This window comes from Coenobita brevimanus, chromosome 69, assembly GCF_032717465.1.
Source record: "Coenobita brevimanus isolate Jiangsu-jjx chromosome 69, ASM3271746v2, whole genome shotgun sequence".
NCBI classification, from domain to species: Eukaryota; Metazoa; Arthropoda; class Malacostraca; order Decapoda; family Coenobitidae; genus Coenobita; species Coenobita brevimanus.
In genome coordinates, this window is record NC_137022.1 from 22,939,901 (window position 1) to 22,966,538 (window position 26,638).

The 26,638-nt window shown below is 46.3% G+C and overlaps 1 protein-coding gene across 1 annotated transcript in view; it reads left to right on the forward strand.

The window, feature by feature from the left end:
• LOC145406156 (uncharacterized) overlaps positions 1 to 25,966 on the forward strand; it is a 219,768-nt gene extending 193,802 nt beyond the window's left edge. Inside the window, exons 4-6 of the mRNA XM_080277352.1 lie at positions 18,337 to 18,484; positions 24,870 to 25,051; positions 25,674 to 25,966. Coding sequence (XP_080133478.1) covers positions 18,337 to 18,484; positions 24,870 to 25,051; positions 25,674 to 25,966 — 623 coding nt within the window. The remainder of the gene's footprint in view (positions 1 to 18,336; positions 18,485 to 24,869; positions 25,052 to 25,673) is intronic.
• Positions 25,967 to 26,638: the final 672 nt, after the last annotated feature.

Sequence of the window (26,638 nt, forward strand, 5' to 3'; positions counted from 1 at the left end):
TGAGAAGGAGAGGGGAATGAGAAGGAGAGGGAAATGAGAAGGAGGGAAAGAGAAATGAGGGGGAGGAAGAGAGGGGAGGAGAAGGGAGAGTGGAAATGAGAGGGAGAAAGAGGGGAAATGAGAGGGAGGGAGAGGGGAACTGAGAGGGAGGAAGAGGGGAAATAAGAAAGGAGAGAGAGAATGAGACGGAGGAAAACAAGAGGGAAGAGGGGAGTGGGAGGGATGGAGAGGGAAGTATGAAAATGACAGGAAGAAAAGAAGGAAAATGAGAGAAAGAGAGAGAAGAGGGATTGGGGGAGGGGAATTGGAAAGGAGGGGGGGAGATATTACAGGAAAGAAGGGAGGAAAGGAAAGAGGGAAGTTGGAAGGAGGGAGTGAAGGAATGAGGGAAGGAGAAGCGAGAAGTATAGGTGGAGGGAAGAGGAAAAGGGAGGAAAAGGGAAAACTGAAGGTGAGGGAGGTAGGAGGAAAAATGCCAAGTCATCGTGTTTCCTTCTGCCCACCACGTCAACCTTCCCTCCCTCTTTCTCTTCTTTCCTTTTCCCTTCATCCCTCCTCCTCATCTCTTCCTTCCCTCCATCCCTACTCATTCCTCCCTTTCCCTCCCTCCCTCCCTCCCATCTCTCTCCCTTCCAACTCTCTCTCTCTCTCTCTCTCTCTCTCTCTCTCTCTCTCTCTCCCTCCCTCCCATCTTCAATATCGCCCCTCTGTTGTCCCTTCAGGAGTGTATGGGCCCAGGGCTAGAGTGACTAGTGGCTCGTCCCTGAGAGGCATTATGTGAGCTCTAAATCCTCAAAGCTCCTCAGATTTAGGGCTCTATTTGGTGACATAGTAGGGTTCCGTAGCTCACTTTATTCAGCGATTTGTTTTACACCTTACACCTAAATATCCTCTTCTGTATCGCTAGTGCAAAGTATGACGATGTAAAGAGCACAGAAGGAGCTGTACAAGTGAAATAAGAAGAAAAAATCGCTTACGGAGAGGTGTTACGAGCCTCCTGTGTGACTTTTAATACGCCCCTTAAACCCTTATGGGCCACATGGGTTGGGGAGTCTTAGCCCACGTGACCACCAGGCTAATACCGAAGACGTGGGGAGGAGGGGAAATTAGGAGGAGGAAGGAGGGGAAACTAGGAGGAGGGATGAAGGGAAATAAAGAGGAGGGAGGAGTTGAAATAAGGAGGAGGGAGGAGTTGAAATAAGGAGGAGGAAGAAGAGGAATTTAGGAGGAGGGAGGAGGGGAAAGTAGGAGGAGGGAGGAGGGGAAATAAGGAGGGAGAAGGGGACATCAAGAGGAGGGAGGAGGGGAAGTTAGGAGAGGGAAGGAGGGGAAGTTAGGAGAGGGAAGGAGGGGAAGTTAAGACGAGGGAAGAGGGGAAAGTAGGAGGAGGGAGGAGGGGAATTTAGGAGGAGGGAGGAGGGGAATTTAGGAGGAGGGAGGAGGGGAAATAATGAGGAGGAGGTAGGATGAGAGGGAAAGATGGAAATATATATATGTACCAGTAGAGTTGACAATGAGCTTTTTATTTTCCCACCTCCTTTACTTCTTCCTTTAATCTGCTGGCTGCTCTTCCTAAGGTGAGAGAGACTTGGTATGTTTCTCTGGCCATAGATGATTCTCCTTCATATATTGCGTCAAGGAGGGAAGTGGCGAATATTCTCTACGTGTGAAATAGACACAGCAGAATAAACAGTCAGATTTTTTTATTTTGGCTGTACATTTCATTATTCTTCCTTCGATCATCGCTACACTGAGAATTAGCAAAATTATCAAATATATAATAAATGCAAGACAGATTACTCCTTTCACTTTTTTTTTTTTTTTTTTAGTGACATTCTCTCTACCTCCAGACGATTTTCCTGAAGGGCTTAATTATATATGGTTTTCACTCCTTCACTACTTGGGTGTTTTCTTAATAAAATCGTCTAGTAGCAGTAGGAACAACTTTAAATCACGTCCCCGTACTGAAAGGGTTTAAAAAATGATTGAGAGAGAGAGAGAGAGGGGGGGGGGCATGCAGATCCCCCCCAGCCAGAAGTTTTCATGTCAGCCAAGTGTCCCATCAATGATCGGGCTCCCATTGCACATTCCAGCCACATTCCCATTCCAGCCACATTCCCATTCCAGCCACACTCCCATTCCAGCCACATTCCCATTCCAGCCACACTCCCATTCCAGCCACACTCCCATTCCAGCCACACTCCCATTCCAGCCACATTCCCATTCCAACCACATTCCCATTCCAACCACATTCCCATTCCAGCAGCATTCCCATTCCAGCCACACACCCATTCCAGCCACACTCCCATTCCAGCCACACTCCCATCCAGCCACATTCCCATTCCAGCCACATTCCCATTCCAGCCACACTCATCCAGCCACACACCCATTCCAGCCACACTCCCATCCAGCCACATTCCCATTCCAGCCACACTCCCATTCCAGCCACACTCCCAATCCAGCCACATTCCCATTTCAGCCACACTCCCATTCCAGCCACATTCCCGATCCAGCCACATTCCCATTCCAGCCAGACACCCATTCCAGCCGCACACCCATTCCAAAAGCACTCCCATTCCAGCCACATTCCCACTCCACCCACACTCCCATTCCAACCACACTCCCATTCCACCCACACTCCCATTCCACCCACATTCCCATTCCACCCACATTCCCATTCCACCCACATTCCCATTCCACCCACATTTCCATTCCACCCACATTCCCATTCCACCCACATTCCCATTCCACCCACATTCCCATTCCAGCCGCATTCCCTGGAGTCATCAGTTATGGAGTCTGGATCTCGACACTGGACCAGTCTGGCAGGTCTGGACAAGCGCAGATTTTTTTTTTTTATCTAACCTTTTCTGTTCGATTTTTATTTGTATTATTGTGTATTATTACCCGTCCCCGCCCTGGAGGGGGTTGGGGACTGACGTTGTTTTCACTCGTTTCGTCTTTCTGTGCGTGTGTCTCTGTCTGTCTGTCTGTTTGTTTGTTTGTTAACAACTTTACGCGAAAACCATCAGTGAGATTTTGACTATAATTACAGGGATGATGAGCTATGACCTTCTGATCACCTGATTAAATTTTGGGCCATATTGGGCCAAGGCCCAGGCTGTAGGCCCCCAAAAAATGTGAAAAAACGGGGACGGATAAAAAAAAATTTCGCCATAACTCCTTTCAAATTCGTCATATTGACATGAAACCAAAACCTAAAGGTGCATCTTTCAAATCTGCATCCTATAACATGCCTCATTACATCAGGAGGGTTTCCCCCTAGTTAGCGGTAGGGGGGTCAATGGCAGGTGGGTCGGGCCAAAAATTTCAAATGGGCATAAAATTGTAAATTTTCACCGGATATACTCCAAATTTGATATGTGACATCTTTGACTGAATATCCTGCTGTGTTTATACGTCAGCACTAAAATGACTGCAGGGGACGGGTTTAATATGCCTTGGCACCACTTCGTTGTTATTATTATTATTATTATTATTATTATTATTATTATTATTATTATTTCTTTTCTTTTTCTTCTTTTATTATTGCTTTTCGTAGTAGTATTAAATTATTATTATTATTATTATTATTATTATTTATTATTATTATGATGATGACGATGATTATTATTATTATTATTATCATCATCATTATTATTACATTATCATTATTTTCATTTCTTCTTCTCATTACTATTATTATTATTATTATTATTATTATTGAAAACAAAAATTTTCTTCTAAAATTATTGTTAAGAAGTAGGAATGGCAAAAATGCACAGATATGAGATGAAAGAAGCACAGAAACAAGAGCAATCCACCAGCTCCAAAGATGTGTTTGTGGCTAAGGTGTGGAATGTAGTAAAGGGTATAGGACTCCAAATCTGCAAAGGGCAAAAGTGCTGGGATAAGAGGTGAAAAAAAGGGTACAGAAACAAGAGGGTATTCAGGATGGGAGGAGATTTGGAGACCTACATCCTTTACTACATTCCACACTTTAGCCACAAACTTGTAATTGTAGTTGGGGGAATGCTCTTGTTCTGTTTTGTTCACCTCTTTCCCTGTAAATATCTCTTCCTCCACCACTCACCCTCCTTCCTCCCTCTCATTCCCCGACTCCCCTCCTCTCCCCTCTCATTCTTTCACTCCCTCCTTCTCTTTCACTCTGCCTCCTCATCTCCCTCATCCTCCCCTTCTCTCCCCTCCTTCCTCCCTCTCTTTCCCTCCCCACCACGCCTTCTTTCGTGCATGACTGACATTCTCTCTTCAGGTTAAGAAGGAAACTTTACAACATGCTCATGGTATCATACGTAAAGGTGTCACATATAAAGGTGTCACATGTAAGGGTGTCACATATAACGGTACGATATTAAAGATGTCATTTATACAGCTAGGATATTAATGGTGTCATAAAGGTGTCACATATGAAGGTGCCATATGTAAAGGTGTCATATAAAGGTGTAATATGTAAAGATGTCTCAAAGGTGTCATATGTAAAGGTGTCATATGTAAAGGTGTCAGATATAAAGGTGTCATATGTAAAGGTGTCAGATATAAAGGTGTCATATGTAAAGGTGTCACATATAAAGGTGTCATATGTAAAGGAGTCATATATAGTTCAAAATAATATCAAGTATAAAGAATCATATCAGGGTCTCCTATAGGTGTCGTATATCAAGGACTCCCATACACGTGTCATATATAATGCTAAATATAAAACTCTTCCATCCATTCCTTCTCTTTCATTCTCTCCGTCCCCTTCATCTCTTCCTCCCTTCCTTCCCCTCTCTCTTCTTGTACCGGTACCTCTCCCTCCACCATTCACATTTCTCTCCCTCCCTTCTTCCCCTCTCCCACTTTCTCCTTCCCTCCCTTCTCGCCCTCCCCAACTCTTTACCCATTCTCTCTCTCCCTTCTCCCCCCTCACTCTCTACCTTCTTCCCCCTCCCCTCTACCACTCTTTCTCCCTCATTCTCTCCCTCCCTTTCCTCCCTCATGGCGCCTTCTTTCATGCATGAGGTGACACTCTCTCTTAAGGTGATGGAGGAGACTTTAAAAGAGGCTTAAGGTATCATATATAAAACCAGGGAGACGATGAGGAGAGGGCATGATGGGAGGAGAAAAGGAGGGAGAAAGATATGGAGGAGGGATGGGAGGGGCGGAGAGAGGAGAGGAGAAAAGGGGAAAGAAAAATGTGGTGAAGGAGTGGTGGGTGGGATGGCGAGGAAAAAATATGGTGAGAGAGAGAGAGAGAGAGAGAGAGAGAGAGAGAATGAAAGAGTATGAATAAAGAGTGGGAAGGGTAGAAAGGAGAAAAACTAGAAAGACAAGAGGAGAGGAAAGGAAAGGAGAGAGAATGAACAGAACGAGAAAGGTGGGAGGGGAGAAAATGAAGTAGGAAGAGGGAGAGATAGTAGAAAAGGTGAACAGAAAGAGGGAGAAACAGAGGATGAAGCAGGAGATGGGAGGAAGGGAGCCAGGGAGGGTGGGAGAGGTTGAGGAGAAAAAGAGCAATAGGAAAAAAGATGTGAGAGGAGAAAGATGATCGGGGAGATACTAGGAGAGGTGATAAAGATGGAGAAGGAAAGAGAAAAAAAGAAGAAAAGAAGAAGAAGAAGGAGGAGGAGGAGGAGGAGGAGGAGGAGGAGATGAAGAAAAAGAACAAGAAGAGGAGGAGAAGGATAAAAGTTACAGAAAAAGGAGACGGAAAAATCGAATTAGAAATACAAAAAGAAAGAAATATGAAGAAAAAGTGAAAAAGGAGGAACAGCAATTTAATAAGACAAGAAAGATAAAAAAAAAAAAGTGACAGCGCGAGATGAACAAAGGAAGTTGGAAGGATGAATAAAAAGTGAGGAAGAAGGATGGGGGAAAGGAGAAAGAAACTGATGGCGGAAGAAAGCAAGGTGGCAGAAAAAAGGAAGAAATTAGGAAGGACCAAAGAGGAAAGGATGGAGAGAAAAGAGAAGGAAGGAGGAATAGGATGTGAATGTATGAAGAGGAGGAAGATTGAGGACAAGACAGTACATAAGAAATATAAGGTTAAAAAAAGGGGAGAAAGAGAAAACTGAGTGGGACACGAAGAGGGGAGGAAAGACTGAGAAAGCGAGATATCGGAAAAAGATGGATAATAAGGAAATGGAGGAGAAAAGATGAGTGGCGAGAAGAGAGGAAAAGATGAGGAAGGGAAGTATAATGCGAAAAAAAAAAAACAGAAAGAGGAAGAGTAAAAGAGTAAAGATAGAAGAGAGAAAACGAAGAAAGGGGAGAGAAAAAGTGAGATGGGGGGAAAGGAAAAGGTGAGGAAGGGAAACACGGTGCGAACAAAATGAGAAAGACGAAGAGGAAGAAAGCAGAGAGAGACGAGAAAACGATGAAAGAAAAGACAGAAGAAGTGAGATATAGATAAGAGAATGGATAGCCTATAGGGACGATAAAAAAAATCCTGGTGAGAACTAAAGAGAAATACAAAGAAGGAGAGAAAGATAGAGTGGGGAAGAAGGAAGAGAAGGAGTAAAACAATGGGAAGATGGAGGGAAGAAGGAAGAGAAGAGGACGAAGAAATGGAAGACAAAAACAGATAAAACATGGAGGGAAAGGAGGAGAAAAGGTGACAAAGAAAAACCTTGTGAAAAAAAAGTATACTGGGAAAGAGAAACAAAAACAAAGGAGGGGAAAGACAGAGAAAAAGTGAGAGAGGGGAACAGGAAGAGGATAAAGAAAACGGATGACAAAACGTAGCGTTGTTGTGAATAAAAAAAAAAAAACTGAGTAAGAAACAGACGAAAAGGGAGGGAAAAAAAAAAAAAAAAAGATAAAGGGAGGGAGAGAGAGAGAGAGAGAGAGAGAATGATAAAACGTACTGTTAAAAGTTTAAGAAAAAAATATATAAAAAATTAAGAAGGTGGGAAGTATAGGAAGAAAAAATAGGACAGAAGGAGAAGATAAATAAAGGAAGATGGCAATAAAACGGAGTGAGAAAGAGAAAAAATAAAGAGAGAAGAAAAAGAAAAACTGCTAAAATAGAAGCTTGAGAGGCAAAACGATAGTGAGGGAAAAAGAAAAAAAAGAGAAATACGAAGAAGAGAGAGAGATACGGAGAAAGTGAGATGGTGGGAAGAGAAAGATGATATAAAAAAAAATGAAAAAAGCAATGTTGTAAAGAGAAAAACGAGAGACGAACCAAAGGGGGAAGGGAAAGATATTGAGAAAAAAGAGAGATGGGAGGAGGAAGATAATGAACGAGACGAGTATGGAGGAAAACTGAGATAGAAGGAAGAGGAAAACAAAAGAGAGACGAAGAAGAAAAGGAGAGACAGGAGGAAGCATGAATTAGAAAGCTGTCAGTGATGGATGCATGACAGGAACAGTAAATTTGGAGAATATGGAAACGCATGAAGGAAGATGTACTGTATTAGAAATGTGAAACGCACGATGAAAAATTGGACTGAATGATACAGCTGTCTATTTATCTATATATCTGCCTATCTATCTTTGTGTCTATCTGTCTGTCTATCTTTCTACGGACAGACACCTTAATACGGAAAGGGATGGCCACAAACAAATCACCTCCACGTCGCCCTTTTATCAGACACGAAGTTGCCCTCCCTTTATCCCATACCACTCTCATTCGTTTACCTCTCCATTTCGCTCCTCTAACTCATCCTCTCTCTCTCTCTTTCCCTCGCTCACTCCTCGCTCACTTCCACTTTCCTAGTCAGTCTCTCGCACTCCACTCGCCCCACAAGGTAAAACCATCTCAGGATAAACACAAGCCGAAATATTTTACCCCTCCATCATCACAATATAAATGGCTTCAGTATGAGGGGTTGAAATAAGCACACTGGAGTAAATCAAGCCAACTATAGTACATTCATTCCAACTTGGCGGAGATTTTCGTCCTCTTGGAGCTTATTTCCAGCAGCTCATTCAAGGACTAATACAGCACTTCTAGTCAATATGCTTTCCATAGAGCTTCTTCGTGACTAGCACAGTATCCTTGCATTAAAATCTTGTTACAGCTCAGCCTTCAAAATAGAATGACGATAATTTTAGGCCCAGATTAACTGAATAAAAAACAGAATTTCAGTGTAAGTAAGAACAGTGAAAGAGATGGAGAAAAGGGAGAAGAAAAGAGAGATACAGAAGAATAATGGAAGAGATGGAGAGAAGAAAGAAGAATGATTTAAATAGGATGGGAGAGGGCAGTAGGGTGTGATTAGCTAAATAAATCGCTCAGGTAGAGGTGCCAAGGAGCTTACTTTAGCCGACGAGAATTCGGGGTCCAGGCTCCTACGACTCTCGGCTCAGGAAAACCGTCTGACGTTAGCCTTAAGATAAATAGAGTTGTCCCCGCCGTATGAAGGTCATTTTTTTCTGGATTTTACTGAGTTTTTTTTATATCCACATACTCTGCATAAACGACAAAGAGGAAAATATTACTCTGTCATTTGGTATCCGAAATTCTAGGCAGTTTCCTCAAAAACCTATCTTAACTACATTTCCTCTCCCTCCTCTGTCTTGTTTCCTCCAGTCTTTCATCCCCCTCTCTCACCTGCACCATTCATCCACCTCCATCCACTCTCTTTTTTAGATATTTTTCCACTAACATTATCAATCTTTTTCGTATGCTGTAGGTATTGTTATTCATCCACATTCATCCACTCACTCTCTTACACACGCTTCACCCATCGCTTTTCATCCACCTGCACCAACCACCATCCACCCTCTAACTCATCCATTAACATCCTCCAGTTACTCACATCCACCAAAACTCATCCACTCTTCCATGTCACCTATCATCATCCAGTCTCCCTTTTCTTTTCTCCCTATCGTCATTTTTCATCCACACTTCATCCACACTATCATCCACTCTCTTATACAGCCTACTCTCCCACCTCCATCCACTCTTCTCTCTCTCTTCTACGACCACTACTCATCCACATTCATCTACATTCATCCACCTTCATCCACTTTCTCTTATATCTCCCCACCCATCATTATCATTCTTTCATTTTCATCCACACACGCATCCACTCACCCCTTTTACCATCCCAGCATCCTTTTCGTCAACTTTCATCCACCCTCATCCACCCTCTCAAATATACCCTCATATTTACATTCTTCCACTTTCATTCACATTTTCCCACATTCACCTACCCACTCTCATCCTTCATTTACCCTCATCCACACACTCATCCACTCTCTCTTTTATTACCATACCCACCCTCATCCATCCACCCTCATCCACACCATCATTCACTCTCTCTTCAATTCTCCTCCCATCATTATCATCATCATCATCATCATCATCCACTATTTCTCCTTTTCCCCCTTCTCACATCATCATCCATCCACACTATCATCCACTCTCATATCTAACCTCTCACTATCTTTCACCATCCACCCTTATCCACATCATCATCCACTCTCTTACCTATTCTCCTCCTACTATCATCATCCAGCCTCATCCACTAATTTTTCTATTCCCCCCACATCATCAACCACAATCATCCACCATTTTCTCTATTCACCTTTCCACTCTCATCCTTCATCCACCCTTATCCACACTTATCATCCACTCCCCCGCCACCGCCACCACCCTTCATCATCATAACACAGATATCTTAGTCTCCTGTCTCTTATTTTTCCTCTTATTCTCCTCTTTCTCTCTTTTTTCGTCTATCTGCCTCTTCTTATCTCTCTTTCCTCTTCATTCTCTTAGCTTCATTCGTCTTATATCTATCTTCTATTAATCTATTTTTTTCCTCTTTTACTCTCTTTAATTCACTCCTCTTCTCCTCTCTTCTCTTTTTTCCTCTCATTTCTTGCTTTATTTATGGCCCCAATTCGGTTCATTCTGACCTCTCTTCTCATATCTTTAATTCTTCCTCCTCCTCCTCTTCCTTGTTCTCGGCCTCCACATTCTCTCTCTCTCTCTCTCTCTCTCTCTCTCTCTCTCTCTCTCTCTCTCTCTCTCTCTCTCTCTCTCTTTCTCGCCATTCATCTTACTTTTACCATTTTATTTCTTCTCGTTTCTTGTCTTTTCCATTTTTCTTCCTTCCCTCTCTCTCCCTCTCTCTCTATCTCTCTCTCTCTCTCTCTCTCTCGCTCTCTCTCTTTCTCTTCCACTCGTTTTTTTATCCCTTCCATTTTTCATCATCATTCCCTCATATGTCATTTCTCACACATATATATTCATTCCTGTTTTATATTTGCTTTTTCCTGCTTTTTTTCCTTCGTTTTTCTATGTATTTACTTTCTTTTACATCTCCCTTCACGTTTTTCTGTCTCCTATCCCCAAATTTTCTCTTCCTCTTTTTCTACTCTCTTCTCTCCCTCTCTCTCCTCTTTCCTATTCACATCTCCTCTCTCCTCTCCTCTTTCCTACTCTCTCCTCATCTCTTCTCCCCCACTCTCTCCTTTTCTCTTCTCCTGTCTCCTCTCCCATTCTTATTCTCTCCTCCTCCCTCCTTGCCTCATTTCTGTTTCCTCCTCCTTTCTCCTCTCTTTCCTATTCTCTCCTCTCCTCTTTCCTATTCATTCCTCCTCTCATCTCCTCATTTCCCCCCCCAGCCTATTCCCTCCGCCTCTCTTCCTCTCTCGCCTGTTCTCTCCTCCTCTCTCCTCTCCTCTTTCCTCTTCTGGTTTCTCTTTTGGACAGTTTTCTCAATATACTCTTCCTTTCCTCTCCTCTCCTTTTTCCTCCCCTTCCCTTTGCTCTCTTCTCTTATTTTTTCCTTCCTCTAACACCCTCTACCAATTATCCTCTCTCTCTCCCTCTCTCTCTCTCTCTCTCTCTCTCTTGCTCCATTCCATTTTTCTCTCTTCCCTCTCTCATTTGTCATCTCCATTTCTTTAATATTTTCTCGATATTTGCACTCTCTTAATTTTCTTTCTTTTTTTCTTACATATTCTGTTTCTTCTTGCATGTTTCTCTGTTCATTGTCAGGTCATTTAATTCTTCTTTGCCTCTCTCTCTCTCTCTCTCTCTCTCTCTCTCTCATGTATTTGACAGTCATATAGATAGACAGAAAATTAGACTGAGAGGAAAGTTGTTCTGTTCCTCCTCTTCCTCCTCCTCCTACTTCTTTGCCTTCCTTGTTACTCCTCCTTCCTTCCTTCCTTCCTTCCTTCCTTCCTCGTATTTCCTCCCACCTCCTGCTCATATCCCCAACTGCCTCCATTCACGTCACTCTTCCTCTTTACCTCTACTCTTGACTCTCCTCTTTTCACCTTATTCATTTTCTCACTTTCAGCCTCATCCTGCCCTCTCTCTCTCTCTCTCTCTCTCTCTCTCTCTCTTTTACTACGTCTCTTTTTCTCCCTCTGCCTCTCTGTTGCTCTCTTTGCCCCTTCTCCCCCTCCCTCTGACACTATCTCCCTTCCTTCTCTCTATCTCTATATTCCTCTTTCTCCCTTTCACTACGTCTCTCTTCCTCTCTCTGCCGCTCTGTTCCTCTCTTTCCCCCTCTCTCCCTCTCTTTGGCGCTATTTCCCTTTCTCTTCCTCTCTACCTCTGCTTCTCTCTCCACTTTGCCTTTCCCCCTCGTGGCCTGCATTCTGCCTCCCATCGCTGCCTCTGTTCCTCATCCTACTTCCTGCCTCACTTTCCGCCTGCCTCACCCTCCACCCTGCCTCAACCTCCACCCTGCCTTACCCTACCCCCGCCTCTTTGTCTACCCAACATAACTCTGCCTAAGCTTGCACCCTGTCTCACCTTGCCTCACCCTCCACCCTGTCTGCCTCACCTCCACCTTGTCTCATCCACCTCCTTGCCTCACCCATCATCCTGTCTTAACCTCCACTTTTTCTACCTCATCCTTCACCCTTTCTACCTCATCCTCCCTCCATGCCTCACCCTACACCCTGCCTCACCCTGCACCCTGCCTCATCCTGCACCCTGCCTCATCCTGCACCCTGCCTCACCCTGCACCCTGCCTCACCCTGCACCCTGCCTCACCCTGCACCCTGCCTCACCCTCCAAACTGCCTCATCCTCTAAACTATCTCACCCTCCAAACTTCCCCACCCTTCAAACTGCCTCACCCTCCTAACTGCCTCACCCTCCTAACTGCCTCACCCTCCTAACTGCCTCACCCTCCTAACTGCCTCATCCACCCTGCTTTACCTTCCATCCTGCCTCATCCACTCTGCCTCATCCACCCTGCCTCACTCATCCACCCTGCCTCACTCACCCGCCCTGCCTCACTCACCCGCCCTGCCTCACTCACCCGCCCTGCCTCACTCACCCGCCCTGCCTCACTCACCCGCCCTGCCTCACTCATCCACCCTGTCTGGTCCTTCCTCACCAACTCTGCTTACCCTCCTTACATTTAGCCTACCTTTTCTCTGTCTCACCATCCTGCCTCATTTGCCATCCTGCCTCACTTGCCATCCTGCCTCACTTTCCATCCTGCCTCACGCTCCTCCCTGCCTCACCCTCCTCCCTGCCTCACCCTCCTCCCTGCCTCACCCTCCTCCCTGCCTCACCCTCCTCCCTGCCTCACTCTCCTCCCTGCCTCACCCTCCTCCCTGCCTCACTCTCCATCCTGCCTCACCCCCGGCAGGCAGGATAACCACAAAGCCGCGTACCGCCATATTAAGCTTACCCCCAACCTGCCTGTTATATGACTTCTGCCTATATCCCCCTGCCTCGCCATGCCTTTCTCTGCCTTATCCCTGCCTAATCTTGCCTTATTCTTACATAATTCTATCTTATCCTCCCCGCATCTTCCTCTCTTCCACACTCTTGCCTGCTTCTCCCTAATTCTTGCCACTCCCTGCCTTATTCTGCCTCTCCTTCCCTCATTCTGCCTGATCCTGCCTCTCCCTTCCTTTCTCTTCCTTACTCCTACCTCCCTCTGTCTTTCTCTGCCTCTCCCTGCCTTATCCTGCCTCTCCTTTCCTTTTTCAGTCTCATCTTAACTCTTCCTGCCTTTGTCTTCCTCATCCTTTCAAATTCTCTCTCTCTCTCTCTCTCTCTCTCTCTCTCTCTCTCTCTCTCCCGCTGTTTAAACTTGTCTCTCCCTGCCTTTCTCTGCGATGATCTTCCTCTTTCTGCCTTTCCTCCATTCTCTTTCCCCTGTTTCTGCTTCCCTCTGCCTTTCTAATTTACTATACTTAATCTTTCCTTTCTGTGCTTCTCTCTGCCTATATCCTCTTGACTCTCTCTCATTCCTGCCTTCTCTCTCTAGCTCCATTTCTCTTCCTCTTCCTTCTTCTCCCTTCCTCCAGCCTTCCTCTTTTCATCCTTCATTTTCCTTCCTACAGCCTCCCTTTCCTTCCAGCCTCTCTTTCCCTCACTTCCTCTCCTCTTTCTCCTCCTTCCTCTCCCTCCCTGCGGTCTCTCTCCCCCTCCCTCTCTCTCTCTCCCTGCCTCCCTCCCTCCCTCCTAACTCTCCAATGGTTTCCTCTTCCTCTGCCTCACTTCCTTCCTATTCCTCCTTTCAGCTCAACATCCTCTCCTCTTGTTTATCGCTATTTCTTTTGCTTTCTTCTCCTCTTCTCCTATTCCTTCTCTTTTCTTCTCCTCTCCTTTCGTCTCTTCACACAGTGTACTTTCCTTTTCGTGTTATCTCTCCTTTCCTCTCCTCTCCTCTCGTTTCTTCTCTCTCCTGTTTTTTTCTTTCTCTTTCCTTCTTCTCTCGTCCCCAGTCCCCTCTCCTTTCCTCTGTTCTACTGTTTTTTCTCTCCTCTTCTCTCCTCTCCTCTCCAACTCTATTTTCTCGTTGGTCTTTCATTTCTCTCACCTCTCTTACCACCTCTGTTTTTCCCCTATCTCCTCTTTCCTTCCTCTCCTCTCCTTTCTTATCCTCTCACCTAATCTCATCATCTTTTCTTGACTTTCCGTCCTCATCCCTCTCCTACCCCCTCTCTTCTCTCCTCCTTCCCCTTCCCTTCCTCACTTCTACCCCTTCTCCTCTCACCACCTCTTCTTTGCTCCTTTCTCCTCTCTTTCTTTCCTCTCCTCTCCTCTCCTCTCACTTAATCTCATCATCTTTCCTTGTCCTTTCCTTCCTCTTCCCTCTCCTACCCCCTTTCCTCCTTGTCCTTTCCTTCCTCACCTCTTCACTCTCTTCTCCCTTTCCTCTCTTCTCTCCTCTCCTCTCATCACCTCCTCTTATCCCTTTGTCCACTCCTTCTCTCCTCTCCTTTCTTATCCTCTCACCTAACCTCATTTTCTTTCCTTGACCTTTCCTTCCTCTTCTCTCTCTTACTCCCTCTCCCCTCTCTCTTCCCCTTGCCCTTTCCTTCCTCGCTCCTACCCCCTTTCCCCTCTCTCCTCCTCGCCCTTTCCTTCCTCGCTCCTTCCCCTTCTCCTCTCTCTCCTTTCCTCCCTCATCTCATCTCTCTCCTCTCCCAAAGAAGCACAATACAAGTCAAACAACACCCTGACCCCGAAGGCTTCTCACAAGGACGCCGACGACAAAAGGCGAAGGAAGAGAGAGGGGGTAAACGCGGACAAAAAATTCGGAGTGAAATTTTGATAAGAAACACAGAAGCCCTTATGGATTTTAATTATTCCCAAAAATATGTGGCCTCAGGTGATTGCTACGTGCTCGTCATTTTTTTTTTTTTTTTTTTTTTTTTTTTTTTGAGTAAAGCCAAAATTTCGTCTTTATTTACACGAAAACAAGAGTGAAATTCTGAACACACGCACAACACCTCTTATGGATTTTAATTACACATGGCCGGAGGTGATTGCTAAGTGCCCGCCTATATTTTCTTGGTTTATTTTTCTTCTCTGTTTTGCTTAAAGAATTGCAGACGTCAGGATGTGCACGAATATTGGCGTGAATGTTGCATGCAATGCACAAAAGCTCTTCCGGCCTTCCATTATTCCCACACATATCTAGGGCCCTGGAGTGGCTATTTCGTCCTCTCTCTCTCTCTCTCTCTCTCTCTCTCTCTCTCTCTCTCTCTCTCTCTCTTTTTACGAGATATGACGAAAGGTGGTATATTCATTTTTTTTTTTTTCACGTGGACTGGCTACTCTCAAAGCTTCAATACAAAGTCGTGGTTACGTAAAATTCCATTAAACTTCATTACGGCACAAAATTGAGTCTCCTTGGTTACTAGTTAAATCGATCCCCCATCCAGACTGCCTCTGGTCGTCAACTTATGAATGCTTAGAGATCTGACATATCTGGGTAAACGCACTGTAGGAGGAGGAGGAGTAGTAGTTGCTGTGGTGGTGGTGGTGGTGATGGTGATAGTAGTTGTGGTGGTGTGGTAGTTCTGGTGGTAGTAGTTGTGAAAGTAATAGTGCTAGTACTAGTAGCAGTAGTAGTAGTAACAACTGGGAACCTAAACGTAAACTACTTACTGCGGGTCGTATTCTATGGAAAATTTGGGACTTAGCACAAAAAATGATTGTCTTTCTTGATATAACGTGCTACTGATAGGAATAGGAGTATATCTCTCTCTTTTCTTTCTCCTTCCTCTTTTTTTTCCCTCCTCCTATTTCTTCTCCTTCTCCTCCTCCTTCTCCTCCTTCTACTTCTACCACCAACCCAGCAGGTACTACATGAGAGGGAAGATTAGAACAAGCTTGATAAATAACCACGCAAATATTCACTCTCAGGCTGCCTTCCATTTCCTTCCCAAATCTGCCTCTTACTGACTTTCTAACTTTGCCTCTCCAACACAACCACAACTTCTCCCTTGTTTTCCTCCTCCAACTCCTCTGTCTGTCTCCCCCAGCAGTCCCCTCTCTCCATCCCCCCTCCCCCTCCATATTCCCTCCTTTCCCTTTACTCCTATCCCTCTACCCTTCTTTATTGTTCTCTCCTTTTCCCCTCTCTCCTTCCATTCATTCCTCTCCCAGTCCTTCCTCTCTCCTTCCTTCCCTCACTCACCCTTTTCCCTCTACCTCTCCAATCATCTTTCCCCTCACCCATGACCCTCCATGCTCCCTCCCCTCTCCCTCCACCCTCCCACCCTCTATTAGCCCAACCCTCCCTCTCATTCCCCTCCACCTTCCCCCTTCCTCTCCCACCTCTCCCCACCTTGCCATTCTGTGTACAATAGTAAGGCAATGAGGTGACTATGGCCTGTTGCAGTCTCACGTCTGCCTCATTTAACCTGTTCTACCTCCTTATGCCTAACCCAGCAACAGTCAAACTTCCCTCCCTGACTAACACCTCCGCTCATTCACCTACATACCTGCCTGCCTGCTTGTCTTGCTGCCTGCTTATCTTTACTCCAGGGAAGTGCGAGCGCTCACGCACGCACGCAAGCACACACACGTACACACACACACACGTACACACACACACACGCACACACTCATAAACTGCCCTTCCTTTCTTTATGTACCGTACTGTACCTAATCTTGTCTGGTTCTTCCACTATCACCCACCCTGCCTCACTTACTCATTCTGCATCACCCCCACACCCATTTTTTGTCAATAAAGAGAAAGAAGACACCAAAAGGCCGACATCCTTCACTTGTTATCCTTCTCAAACAATGTTCAACAAAAAGCCAGCTTCAAAATCCATTCAGTTTAAGGCCTTTGCTGACCTACCTTTATGTTCCTTTCTTACCTGCCTCTCATACATGTACCTGCCTCAGTACCAATCTGTCGAACCATTTACCGTGTGTATGAAGGCAGGCAGTACCTCATTTTCACCTGTCTATACCTTACCCAAACATCCCTGCCTTTCCTTGCCTGCCCCCCACACACACACACCCATGCTTCTCCCTGCCTCACTAAAACATATACCTAACCTGCTCACATATCCTTACATCCCAGTGTCTCACTAACACATCCCTACCTCTCCACTGTCCCTACTTCCCCCTAGCACCTTCCCTTATTTCTTCCTTTCTCTGCCTCTCCCACGCACCCCCGACTCTCCCTACATTTCCCTCCTTTCATTGTCCCCAACACTAACCTACCTCCCACAAACTTCGTCCCTCTCCCTCTCTCTTTGCCTCCCTTCTCTCATTACCCCTGCTTTAAATACACATTCCTGCTTATATCCCAGCCTTTCTCTACCTCTCCCTCCCTCACTGACATCACCCTGCCTTATTTACACACACCCTTGTCCCTTCTGTCTCTCCTATATATCCCTGACTTTCTCTGCCTTTCCCTACCTCTCTCTATCTCATTAATGCACCCCTGTCTCTTTCTGTCTCTCCCACATATTCCTGTCTTTCCCTACCTCTCTCTGTGTCACTAACACATCCCTGTCTTTCCCTACTTCAGTATTACATCTCTACCTTACCTACATTCCACTTCCTTCTCTGTCTCTTCCACATACTATTCCTTCTATCTTCACTCTCCTGCCTTCCCTACATACCTTTGCCTTTCCCCACCTCTCCCTGCCTGACTAACATCCTGCCTGCCCCCACATACTTTTACCATTTTCATCCTCTCCCAGCCTCACCAATATCCTCCCTTCCCCACATATCCCTTCTTTTCTCTGCCTCTAAATTCTAAAGGTGAATGTAGGGAAGAGAAAAGTTATGGTCGTCGAGAGAAATGAAGTCACTGTATGCAGAGTGAGGTTGGAGGATGAGGAAATGAAAAATGAGTGAATTTAAGTACTTGGGAAGTGTGATGAGTAAGGATGGAAGTCTGGAGGATGAACTGCTTGAAGGGATGAAACAAGGAAGAAAGATTGCTGATTCTTTGAAAGCAGTGATTTAGGGAAGTGAGCATGGAAGTAAAAAGTCGCTGAATGATGGTATTGTGATACCAACTCTAACGTATGGAAGCGAAGCTTGGACCTTGCTGGAAGGACACAAGTCAAGAGTGAGAGCAGTGGAAACGAGTTATTTAAGAGAAGCATGTGGAAGTACATGGAGAGACAGATTGACAAATATGGAAGTCAAGGAGCGTTGTAGTGTGATGCGGATATGATAGAAAGTGTAAGGAGAAAATTAATACATTGAGGTTATTTGGCCATGTGGAGAGGATGGAGAGCGAGAGACTAACAAGGAGAGTGTATGTGAGTGAGGTGGAGGGGGGAGAGGGAAGGGGAGGCCGAGGATGAGATAGAGGGATGGAGTGGAGGGGTATATGAAAGAGGGAGATGTGAGCTGAGAAGAGGGTAGTGAAATTGCGGAGGACAGGGCGACATGGAGGTGACTTGTTTGTGGCCACCCCTTGCGGGATTGAGGCGTCTGGCAATAGACAGATAGACAGATTTTCAGTCGCACCTCTCACATACCCCAACAATTTTCTGCTTCTCCCAGCCTCACCAACATCCAGCCTCTCACACTCATTCCTGCCTCTCACACACATCCCTCCCTCTCCCTGCCTCTCATACACATCCCTGCCTCCCCTTACCTCTCCCTGCCTCACTAACTCACTGCCTACCCCCACAGAGCCGCGTGCCACCATCCTGGGCTCGCCTGCCGTGTACATGAGGGCAGGCAGTGACCTCAACATCACCTGCCTCATCACGGGTGCCACGGCCCAGGCAGCACCCGTCACATGGTACCACGCCAATCCAACCCTACGTGAGTACTGGGGGTGTGGGTGTGGGTATAGGTGTGGTTACGTGTGTGTGTGTGTGTGTGTGTGTGTGTGTGTGTGTGTGTGTGTGTGTGTGTGTGTGTGTGTGTGTGTGTGTGTGTGTGTGTGTGTGTGTGTGTGTGTGTGTGTGTGTGTGTGTGTGTGTGTGTGTGTGTGTGTGTGTGTGTGTGTGTGTGTGTGTGTGTGTGTGTGTGTGTGTGTGTGTGTGTGTGTGTGTGTGTGTGTGTGTGTGTGTGTGTGTGTGTGTGTGTGTGTGTGTGTGTGTGTGTGTGTGTGTGTGTGGAATGGTATCTGTGAATGTGAAAACTAAGGACGTTATATACGGGAGGGTGTGGGAAGGTGCCTGTGCATGTCAGATATCTTTGAGTGAGAGAGTGTAGGGGATGTGCCGGTGTGTGGGAAAGAGCTTGGAAATATAGAAAGAGGAAGAGAGGGGTTGAGAGGGAGAGTGGGAAGTTCTAGAAGGCTGTCTATGAGTGTGGGTAGGTGTGGGAGGAGGCAAGAAAAGATACAGAAGTGACAGAGTGTGTGGGAGAGTGTGGGAGCGTGTGTGGGGGTATGTGTGAGAGAGCGCAAGAGGATATAAATGGGTGTAGGTGGATGTGGGAGGGGGAAGGAGAATTTTTGGGAGTGGGAAAGGGTTCGGGAGGGGATGTGTATGGGAGGAAGTGGGAGGATGTAGAATAGTGTATGGGTAGATTTATTCATTCTTCTTTCCTTCCTTTCTTTCTGTCACTGATCCCCCTCTTCATTCTTCTCCTTTCACTCCCCCTTCCTTTCCTTCCACATTCACTCCTCTCCTCCTCCTCCTTTTACTTCATCTCTTCTCTTCTCCACTATTCTTCCATTAATTCTCTCACCATCATCTTCATTATTTCCATTCTCATTTTCCTTTCACTTTCTTCCCTGCATTTCTTCATTTTCCTTCCACTCTTCTCATCACCCTTTTCCTTCTCCACTCTTTTATTAACTTTATTTTTTCCTTTCACATCTTCTCCTTATTTCCCTCCTCTTTCTTTCTTCATTTTACTCCCTAACCTAATCTCATTTTTCCTACACAATCCATCTTTTTTCCTTCACTTAGCTATTTTCCTCGTCTTCACCTCTTTTCCCTCCGGTTTTCCCCTTCCTCTTAACTTCCTCCCCTCCCGTCCATCATTTCCTTCTCCCCTCCTTATTTCCCTCTCTTCTGTCACGTCCCTCCCTCACCTCCTCTCCCTCTCTCCCTCTCTCTAGTTTCCTCCCTTCTCCCTACCGAGTTTCTCATCTGTGTCTCTGTCAGCAACTTTTCTTCATTCCCTTCACCTCCCTTTCCCTCCGCACCTCTCCCCCTCCCTCCCTCCCTCCTTTCTCTTTCTCCTTTCTACCCTCCTTCCCTCTATCTGTTCTCTCCCTCCCTTCCTCTCATTTTTTTTTTCATCCCACTCTCCCTTCTCGTGCTCTCCCTGTCTCCTTCCTTTCCTGTCGCTCTCTCTCTCCTGCGCTCCCTTCACCCTTTTCCCCTTCATTCCATCATTCCTGTTTTCCTTCTCCCCCCTCCCTCCATCCCTCCCACTTGCTCTTCCTCCCTCCTCCTTTCACTATTCCCCTCTTTCTCCCTCCCCTTTAAGTTCCTCCACAATATTCCTCCCCTCCTCTTCCTCCTCCTCATCCTTTATCTCCCTCTTTCCTCTCTTGCTTTTCTTCTTTCATCTTTTTTTCTCTCTCTCATTTCAGTATTATTATTCCTCCTTTTCTTCACTTTTCCCCCCTCTTCCTTTCTCTCTTTTGCTTCCTTTCTCCCTTCCACATTCCTTATCTCTCTTTCTTCCACTCCTTCCTTCTTTCCTACCTTCTCTTTTTTCCTCTTTCTCTCCATCCTTTTCTTTCTTCCATTATCCCTCCTTTCTTCCTAAATTCTCTCTCTTCCTGTCTCCTTCCCTCTTTCCTTCCTTCTCCTCCTCTCTTCTGTCCCTCTTCCTTCCTTCCTTTTCTTTTTTTTCCACCCTGTTTCCTTCCTTCTTTCTCCCCTTCTCTCTTTCTCTCGTCTTCCCTTCCTTCTCTCCTTTTACTGTATTCTGCTTCACACAAACACACCTCTCCCTTCTTTCCTTCCTTCCCCTCCTTCCTCCTTTTCCTTTTTTTCTTCCTCCCCTTTCTTCCTCCCACCTCCTCCTCCCGCTCCTCCTCCCTTCCTCCCACGTCCTTCTCCCTTTCCTCCCTTCCTTTCCTCTCTTCCTTCCATCCCTCCTTCTTCCCTTCCTCCCTTCCTTTCCTCTCTTCCTTCCATCCCCTCCTTCCTCTTACCTCCTCCTCCTTTTCCTCCCTTACAGTTATCTTTCTCCTTCTCTCTCATCATCCTCCTCTCCGTCAGTAAGTCCCTCCCACCCTTCTTCTCCCCTCCCTCCCTCCCTCCCAGCTCACCTTCCTCCCATCCCAGCTTCTTTCCCTCCTTCACCGTCTCCTTCGCTTCTTCATCCCATCTCTCCATCCTTTCATCCCTTCTTCTTCCTTCCATCCCTCCCTCCCAGCTCTCTACCTCCTCCCCTCCTTTCTCCTTCCCTCCCATACCAATTCCTCTCCCTCTCCCTTCCCTCCCTCCCACCTCATTATCGCTTCTTTCCTTTCTTCACTCCCTCCCTCCCTCCTCCTTCCATCCTTCCTTTCCAGCTCTTCCTCCTCCTTTCCTTTCTCCTTCCTTTCCAGACTAACTCCTCCCTTTCTTCCTTCTTCCCTCCCTCCTCACTATAGTTTCTTCCTTCATGTCCTCCCTCCCTTCTTCCTCCATACCCTCCCTTCATCCTTCATTCTTCCTACTCAGTCTCCGCCCTTTCCTCCTGCCTTCCCTCCTTCTCTCCCTCCTTCCTCTCCTTCGATATTTCCTCCTCTCTTACGGCCATACCCACTTTCCTCTATCATTTCTTCCTTCCCCTACCCCCCTTTCCTTCACCTTTCTTTCCTTCTTCCTGCTCTCCTCATCTTTCCCTCCCTTCCTTTCATTCTTCCTCCTCTGCTGTTTCCCTCACACTTAAATCCCTTCCCTCCCTCCCTCTATCCATTCATCCAACCACCATTCCCTCCGCCCCCCCCCCTCTCTCTCTCTCATTAGTTATTTCACAGACACAAACACACACTCCTCCCTTCCATTTTCTTTCCCTCCTCCTCTTCACCCACTCTCCCACCCTTCCTCTCTCCTTTCCTACCCTCTTTCCTTCTCTCCTCCCATCCCTACCTCCTCTCTCCCTTTTTCTCTCCTTCCTTCCTTCGATCCTCCTCCTCCCTTTAGGCCACAACCGGTTTAACTAAATCACCCCCTTTCTCTTTCTCTGTTCGCCCATCATCTCACCTTTTCCCCTCTCCCTTCCCCTCTGTTTTCACCCTAAGATCCTCCCTTTACTCCCTTTTCTCTTCACCCTTCCCTTTACTCTCCCTTCTCTTCATCCTTCCCTTTACTCTCCCTTCTCTTCATCCTTCCCTTTACTCTCGCTCCTCTTCATCCTTTCCTTTTATACTTTTTCTTCATCCTTCCTTTTATTCCCTTTTCTCTTCGTCCTTTCCTTACACCCTCTCTCTCTCTCTCTCTCTCTCTCTCTCTCTCTCTCTCTCTCTCTCTCTCTCTCTCTCTCTCTCTCTCTCTCTCTCTCTCTCTCATTAATCAGGCTCTCCCCTCAATAATTCCTGCATTTTTTCCTTCTATCGCCTTCTCTTTTTCTCTTCTGTGTGGTCATCTAAATAACTCTCTCTCTCTCTCTCTCTCTCTCTCTCTCTCTCTCTCTCTCTCTCTCTCTCTCTCTCTCGTCCATAACAGGCGAGGAATTTCTTTTTCTTTTCCATTTTTCTTGTTTTTGTTGTGGACCCAATTTGTTCCAGATGTGACGTTTCTCTTTTCCCCCCCCTCTCTCTTTCTTTCTCTTTCTCCAGGCACCCGTTCCTTCCCTCCGCTCTTCCTTCCTTCCCTCCTCTCCCCCATCCTCTTTCTCTAATATGTCTACCTCCTCCTCTCCTTACCTTCAGATCTCCGACCTCTTCCTTCTCATTTCCGCCCCTCCTTCATTCCCTCTCCCTCCACTTCCCTATCTCTCCCACACCTTCATCCCCCCTCCTTCTCTCTCCCTCCCCTCAGCTCCCTATCTACCCTTCCCATCCCCTCTCCCCCCCTCTCGCAACTCACTATCTCCCCCTTCCTTCCTCCCTCACCTCAGCATTCTTACGTCTCTCCCTATCTCTCTGACTCGCCCACCTTTCCTACTCCATTCTTGTTTCCTCTCCTTCCTCTTTCCCTCTTCCAACCTCTTAAGCTCCCTCCTCTTTCTCCCTTCCTTCCGTCCCCTCCCTCCCTCTTCCCCTCTCTTCACATCCACACCCCTACTTCTCAGTCGCCCACATCTTATCAACATCATTTCCTCATGCCTTATCTCCCCTCTCCTGTCTCCCCTCTCTTCTCCATTATCTCCCATCTCCATTATCTTCCTTGCACCTCTTCCCATCTCTCATATTCATGTTCTCCCCCTTGTCAACTCCACTCACCCCTCCTGTCCCCTCCCCTCCCCTAACTTCCTCCCTCACTTCCATGTTTTCTCCATTTGCTCTGTATTCGTATTATTCTCCCCTCTCTCTCTCTCTCTCTCTCTCTCTCTCTCTCTCTCTCTACCTCAAAAACTCCCTCCATCTCTCCATCTAAGCTCTGCATCTCTCCACCTAACTTTTCCAACCATCTAAAAACTCTCCTCTTTCCATATACCTAGTCTAAATAAACCCTGTCTACTACTACATTGACTCTAACTACCCTTCCTAAAGCCCTATCTATCCCCCCATCTAACCTCTCCCCTCTCCGTCTACCTTCTCTACCCTTCCAGCTAACCTCTTTACTTTTCCTCCATTAGTAGAGAGCTGTGGCAACGTAGTGGAGGAGCCAAGCAGTGACGGGTGGAGTGGAATGCAGCTGGCTCCTCTCCACCCCTCCATGTAACCTCTCCACCCCTCCATGTAGCCTCTCCACCCCTCCATGTAACCCCTCCACCCTTCCATGTAACCTCTTCACTCTTCCATGAAACCTCTTCACTCTTCCATGAAACCTCTCCACCCCTCCATGTAACCTCTCCACTCTTCCATGTAACCTCTCCACCCTTTCATGTAACTTCTCCACCTCTACACCTCCCTCTCCACGTAACCTCTCCACCCTTTCATTTAACCACTCCATCCCTCCATGTAACCTCTCCACCCCTCTACGTAACCTCTCCACCTCTCCACACAACCTCCATCCATGCACCTACCCTGAGAGTCTTCTGAAACCTCCATTCAACTCCCTAGACACTTCTTTATCTAACCTCTCCACTCACTCCACAAAACTCTCAACATAACCTCTCCAACTAACAATTCTGCTCATACTCTGACTCTCCTCCAATACACCTAATTTCCTCAGCCTTTTAAAAACTCTCTCCACTTAACTTCTATACCCCTCCATCATTCCATCTAACCTCTCCATAGATCTGGCTAACCTCTCCATCCCTCCACCTAACCTCTCCACCTCTCCATCCTTCACAGGGAGCTGGAGCAACATGGTGGAGAAGCTAAACGGTGAGAGATGAGTTACCAAAGTCTTTATCACTCCAAATCTCCCTCCACCTCTCCAAAAAACTCCTTCCATCTCTCCAGCTAACCTCTCCACCTCTCCAAAAACTCTTTCCATTTCTTCAACTAACCCCTCTACCTCTCTAAAAACTCCTTCCATTTCTCCAACTAACCTCTCCATCTCCCCAAAAGCTCCTTCCTTCTCTCCAGCTAACCTCTCTACCTCTCCAAACACTCCTTCCATCTCTCCAGCTAACCTCTCCATCTCCCCAGAAGCTCCTTCCTTCTCTCCAGATAACCTCTCCAAAAACTCCTTCCATCTCTCCAACTAACCTCTCCACCTCTCCAAAAACTCCTTCCATCTCTCCAACTAACCTCTCCAAAAACTCCTTCCATCTCTCCAACTAACCTCTCCACCTCTCCAAAAACTCCTTCCATCTCTCCAACTAACCTCTCCAAAAACTCCTTCCATCTCTCCAACTAACCTCTCCAAAAACTCCTTCCATCTCTCCAACTAACCTCTCCAAAAACTCCTTCCATCTCTCCACCTAACCTCTCCAAAAACTCCTTCCATCTCTCCATCTAGCCAAAATCTCGCTCTCTCTACCTATCTACCTCACAAGAAACTCTCTCTACCCCTCCAGCTAACCTCTCCACTCCAAAGTTAAATTCTCCACTTCTCCACCTTCCCCAAGGAGTCAGAAAAAACACGGTGGAAGAGGTAAGCCGTGGCAGTAGTGGAAATTAGCTCTCCATCTACTCAGAACCTCCATTCACAGCTTTAAAAATTCCCTCCACCCCTCCACCTAACCTCTCCACCATGCACAGGGAGCCGGAGCAACGTTGTGGAGGAGCTCAACAGTGGCACTAGGGGTGGGGTACAGCTGGTGACGGACAGGAGGGCGGGAACCAGCTGGCTACTAGTGACCCAAGCCACCTGGAGGGACGCTGGCAACTACACCTGCAATCCACTCAACGCTGCCCCGGCCTCCGTCACCGTGCATGTGTTGGATGGTGGGTACTGGTGCTGTCTGGGTGATGTTGAGTGGTTTACGTGTGTGTGTGTGTGTGTGTGTGTGTGTGTGTGTGTGTGTGTGTGTGTGTGTGTGTGTGTGTGTGTGTTGAATCATCATGTAAATGAAATTATGTCGACAAAAGGACTTGGCTAAATGAAAGCTGTGGGTTCTAGTGTTGTTTGGGTGATGGTATGAGGGTGATTAGTGTTGTCTGGGCGGTGGCAAAGGGATGCTGGTGCTGTATAGGTGACGGTATGAGGGTTAATGGTGGGAGATGTATGTGTATCTGAACATTTGTGTTTGATGAACGAATTATTTCCATCTTTTCAGCATTCCACCACCACTTTGTGTGTGTGTGTGCGTGTGTGTGTGTGTGTGTGTGTGTGTGTGTGTGTGTGTGTGTGTGTGTGTGTGTGTGTGTGTGTGTAAAATGCATATTTAGCTAACAGACTAACTGAATAATAATTTCCAACTTATTCAGCAACTGTGTTGAGCAAAAGAAAACGCCATTCAGACAAGCTGAAACTAATTCAAAGTTTTTTATGCCTTCTTTGTGTGTATATAAATAAAACTCCCAATCAAATAACGACTAACTCAGCTAAACTTTCTACCCTTTTCAGAGGAGACCCCAGCAGCCATGCAACCCCACCTACAGTCAGGTGGCAGCTCCCCGTCTCCCCCTTCTTCCCCAACCTCCTCCTCCACCTCCTCCTCCTCCTCCTCCAGCTCCCTACTCCGCCCCTCCTCGAGCTTAGTCTTCTCCACGCACACCCTCGTCCTCGGTCTCGCCCTTGCAATAAATGTGGGCCTGAAGACAAGCCACGAGAGAAGAGACACCGAGGCCAAAAGATCTCGCTGCCACAACTCGGCCCTATCCTCGTCCTCCTCTTCGCCGTCGTCTTCGCTTCTCTGAGACTAGCCCCTATTTTGAAGCGACCTGTACATAAACTAACGCTTATTGAGTAAAAATACCGTAACTTTAAGGTGTGTTGAGGCTGTGCGGTGATTTACAAAGCGTCAGGAGAACCGTAAACGATTTTCATAAGAGTTTTCTGTGTGTAAGTGATTTCCATGAAGACTGTGTGAGTAAGTTTAGTTGTTTTCATAAGTGTCTGTGTGAAACGAGGGATCGAATTTTAAGTGGGTATAGATTTCATAACACCTCTTCCTTATCGATGAATTCTGCTCTTCACCTCATTAATCTCATATATCATTCTGATGAAAATTATGTCAGTACTAAAACATTGTACAGGCATTTTTTATTTTTTTGAGGGGGGGAGGGGAAGGCGTGGGGGCATACACCTCCCTATTGTCGGCGGATCAGCGAGTACCAATTATAAAAGAACAGCGTAATCTACCATAACAGATGCAACAAATATCATTCATTCATTCATTATTAATGAATCATTTCATTACAAATTGGGATGCTATTGTACTCCTATGACTAAAACGTATAAATTAAAACTTCCCCTTTATTTTACTGTTAAAAAGGATTAAGCTGCAATTTCACTAGGATTAATAGCCCTCCCCCCCCTTCTCTTCAGAAGTGCTGGATCCGGCTCTAGTGTAAATAGTAAGTGAGTTA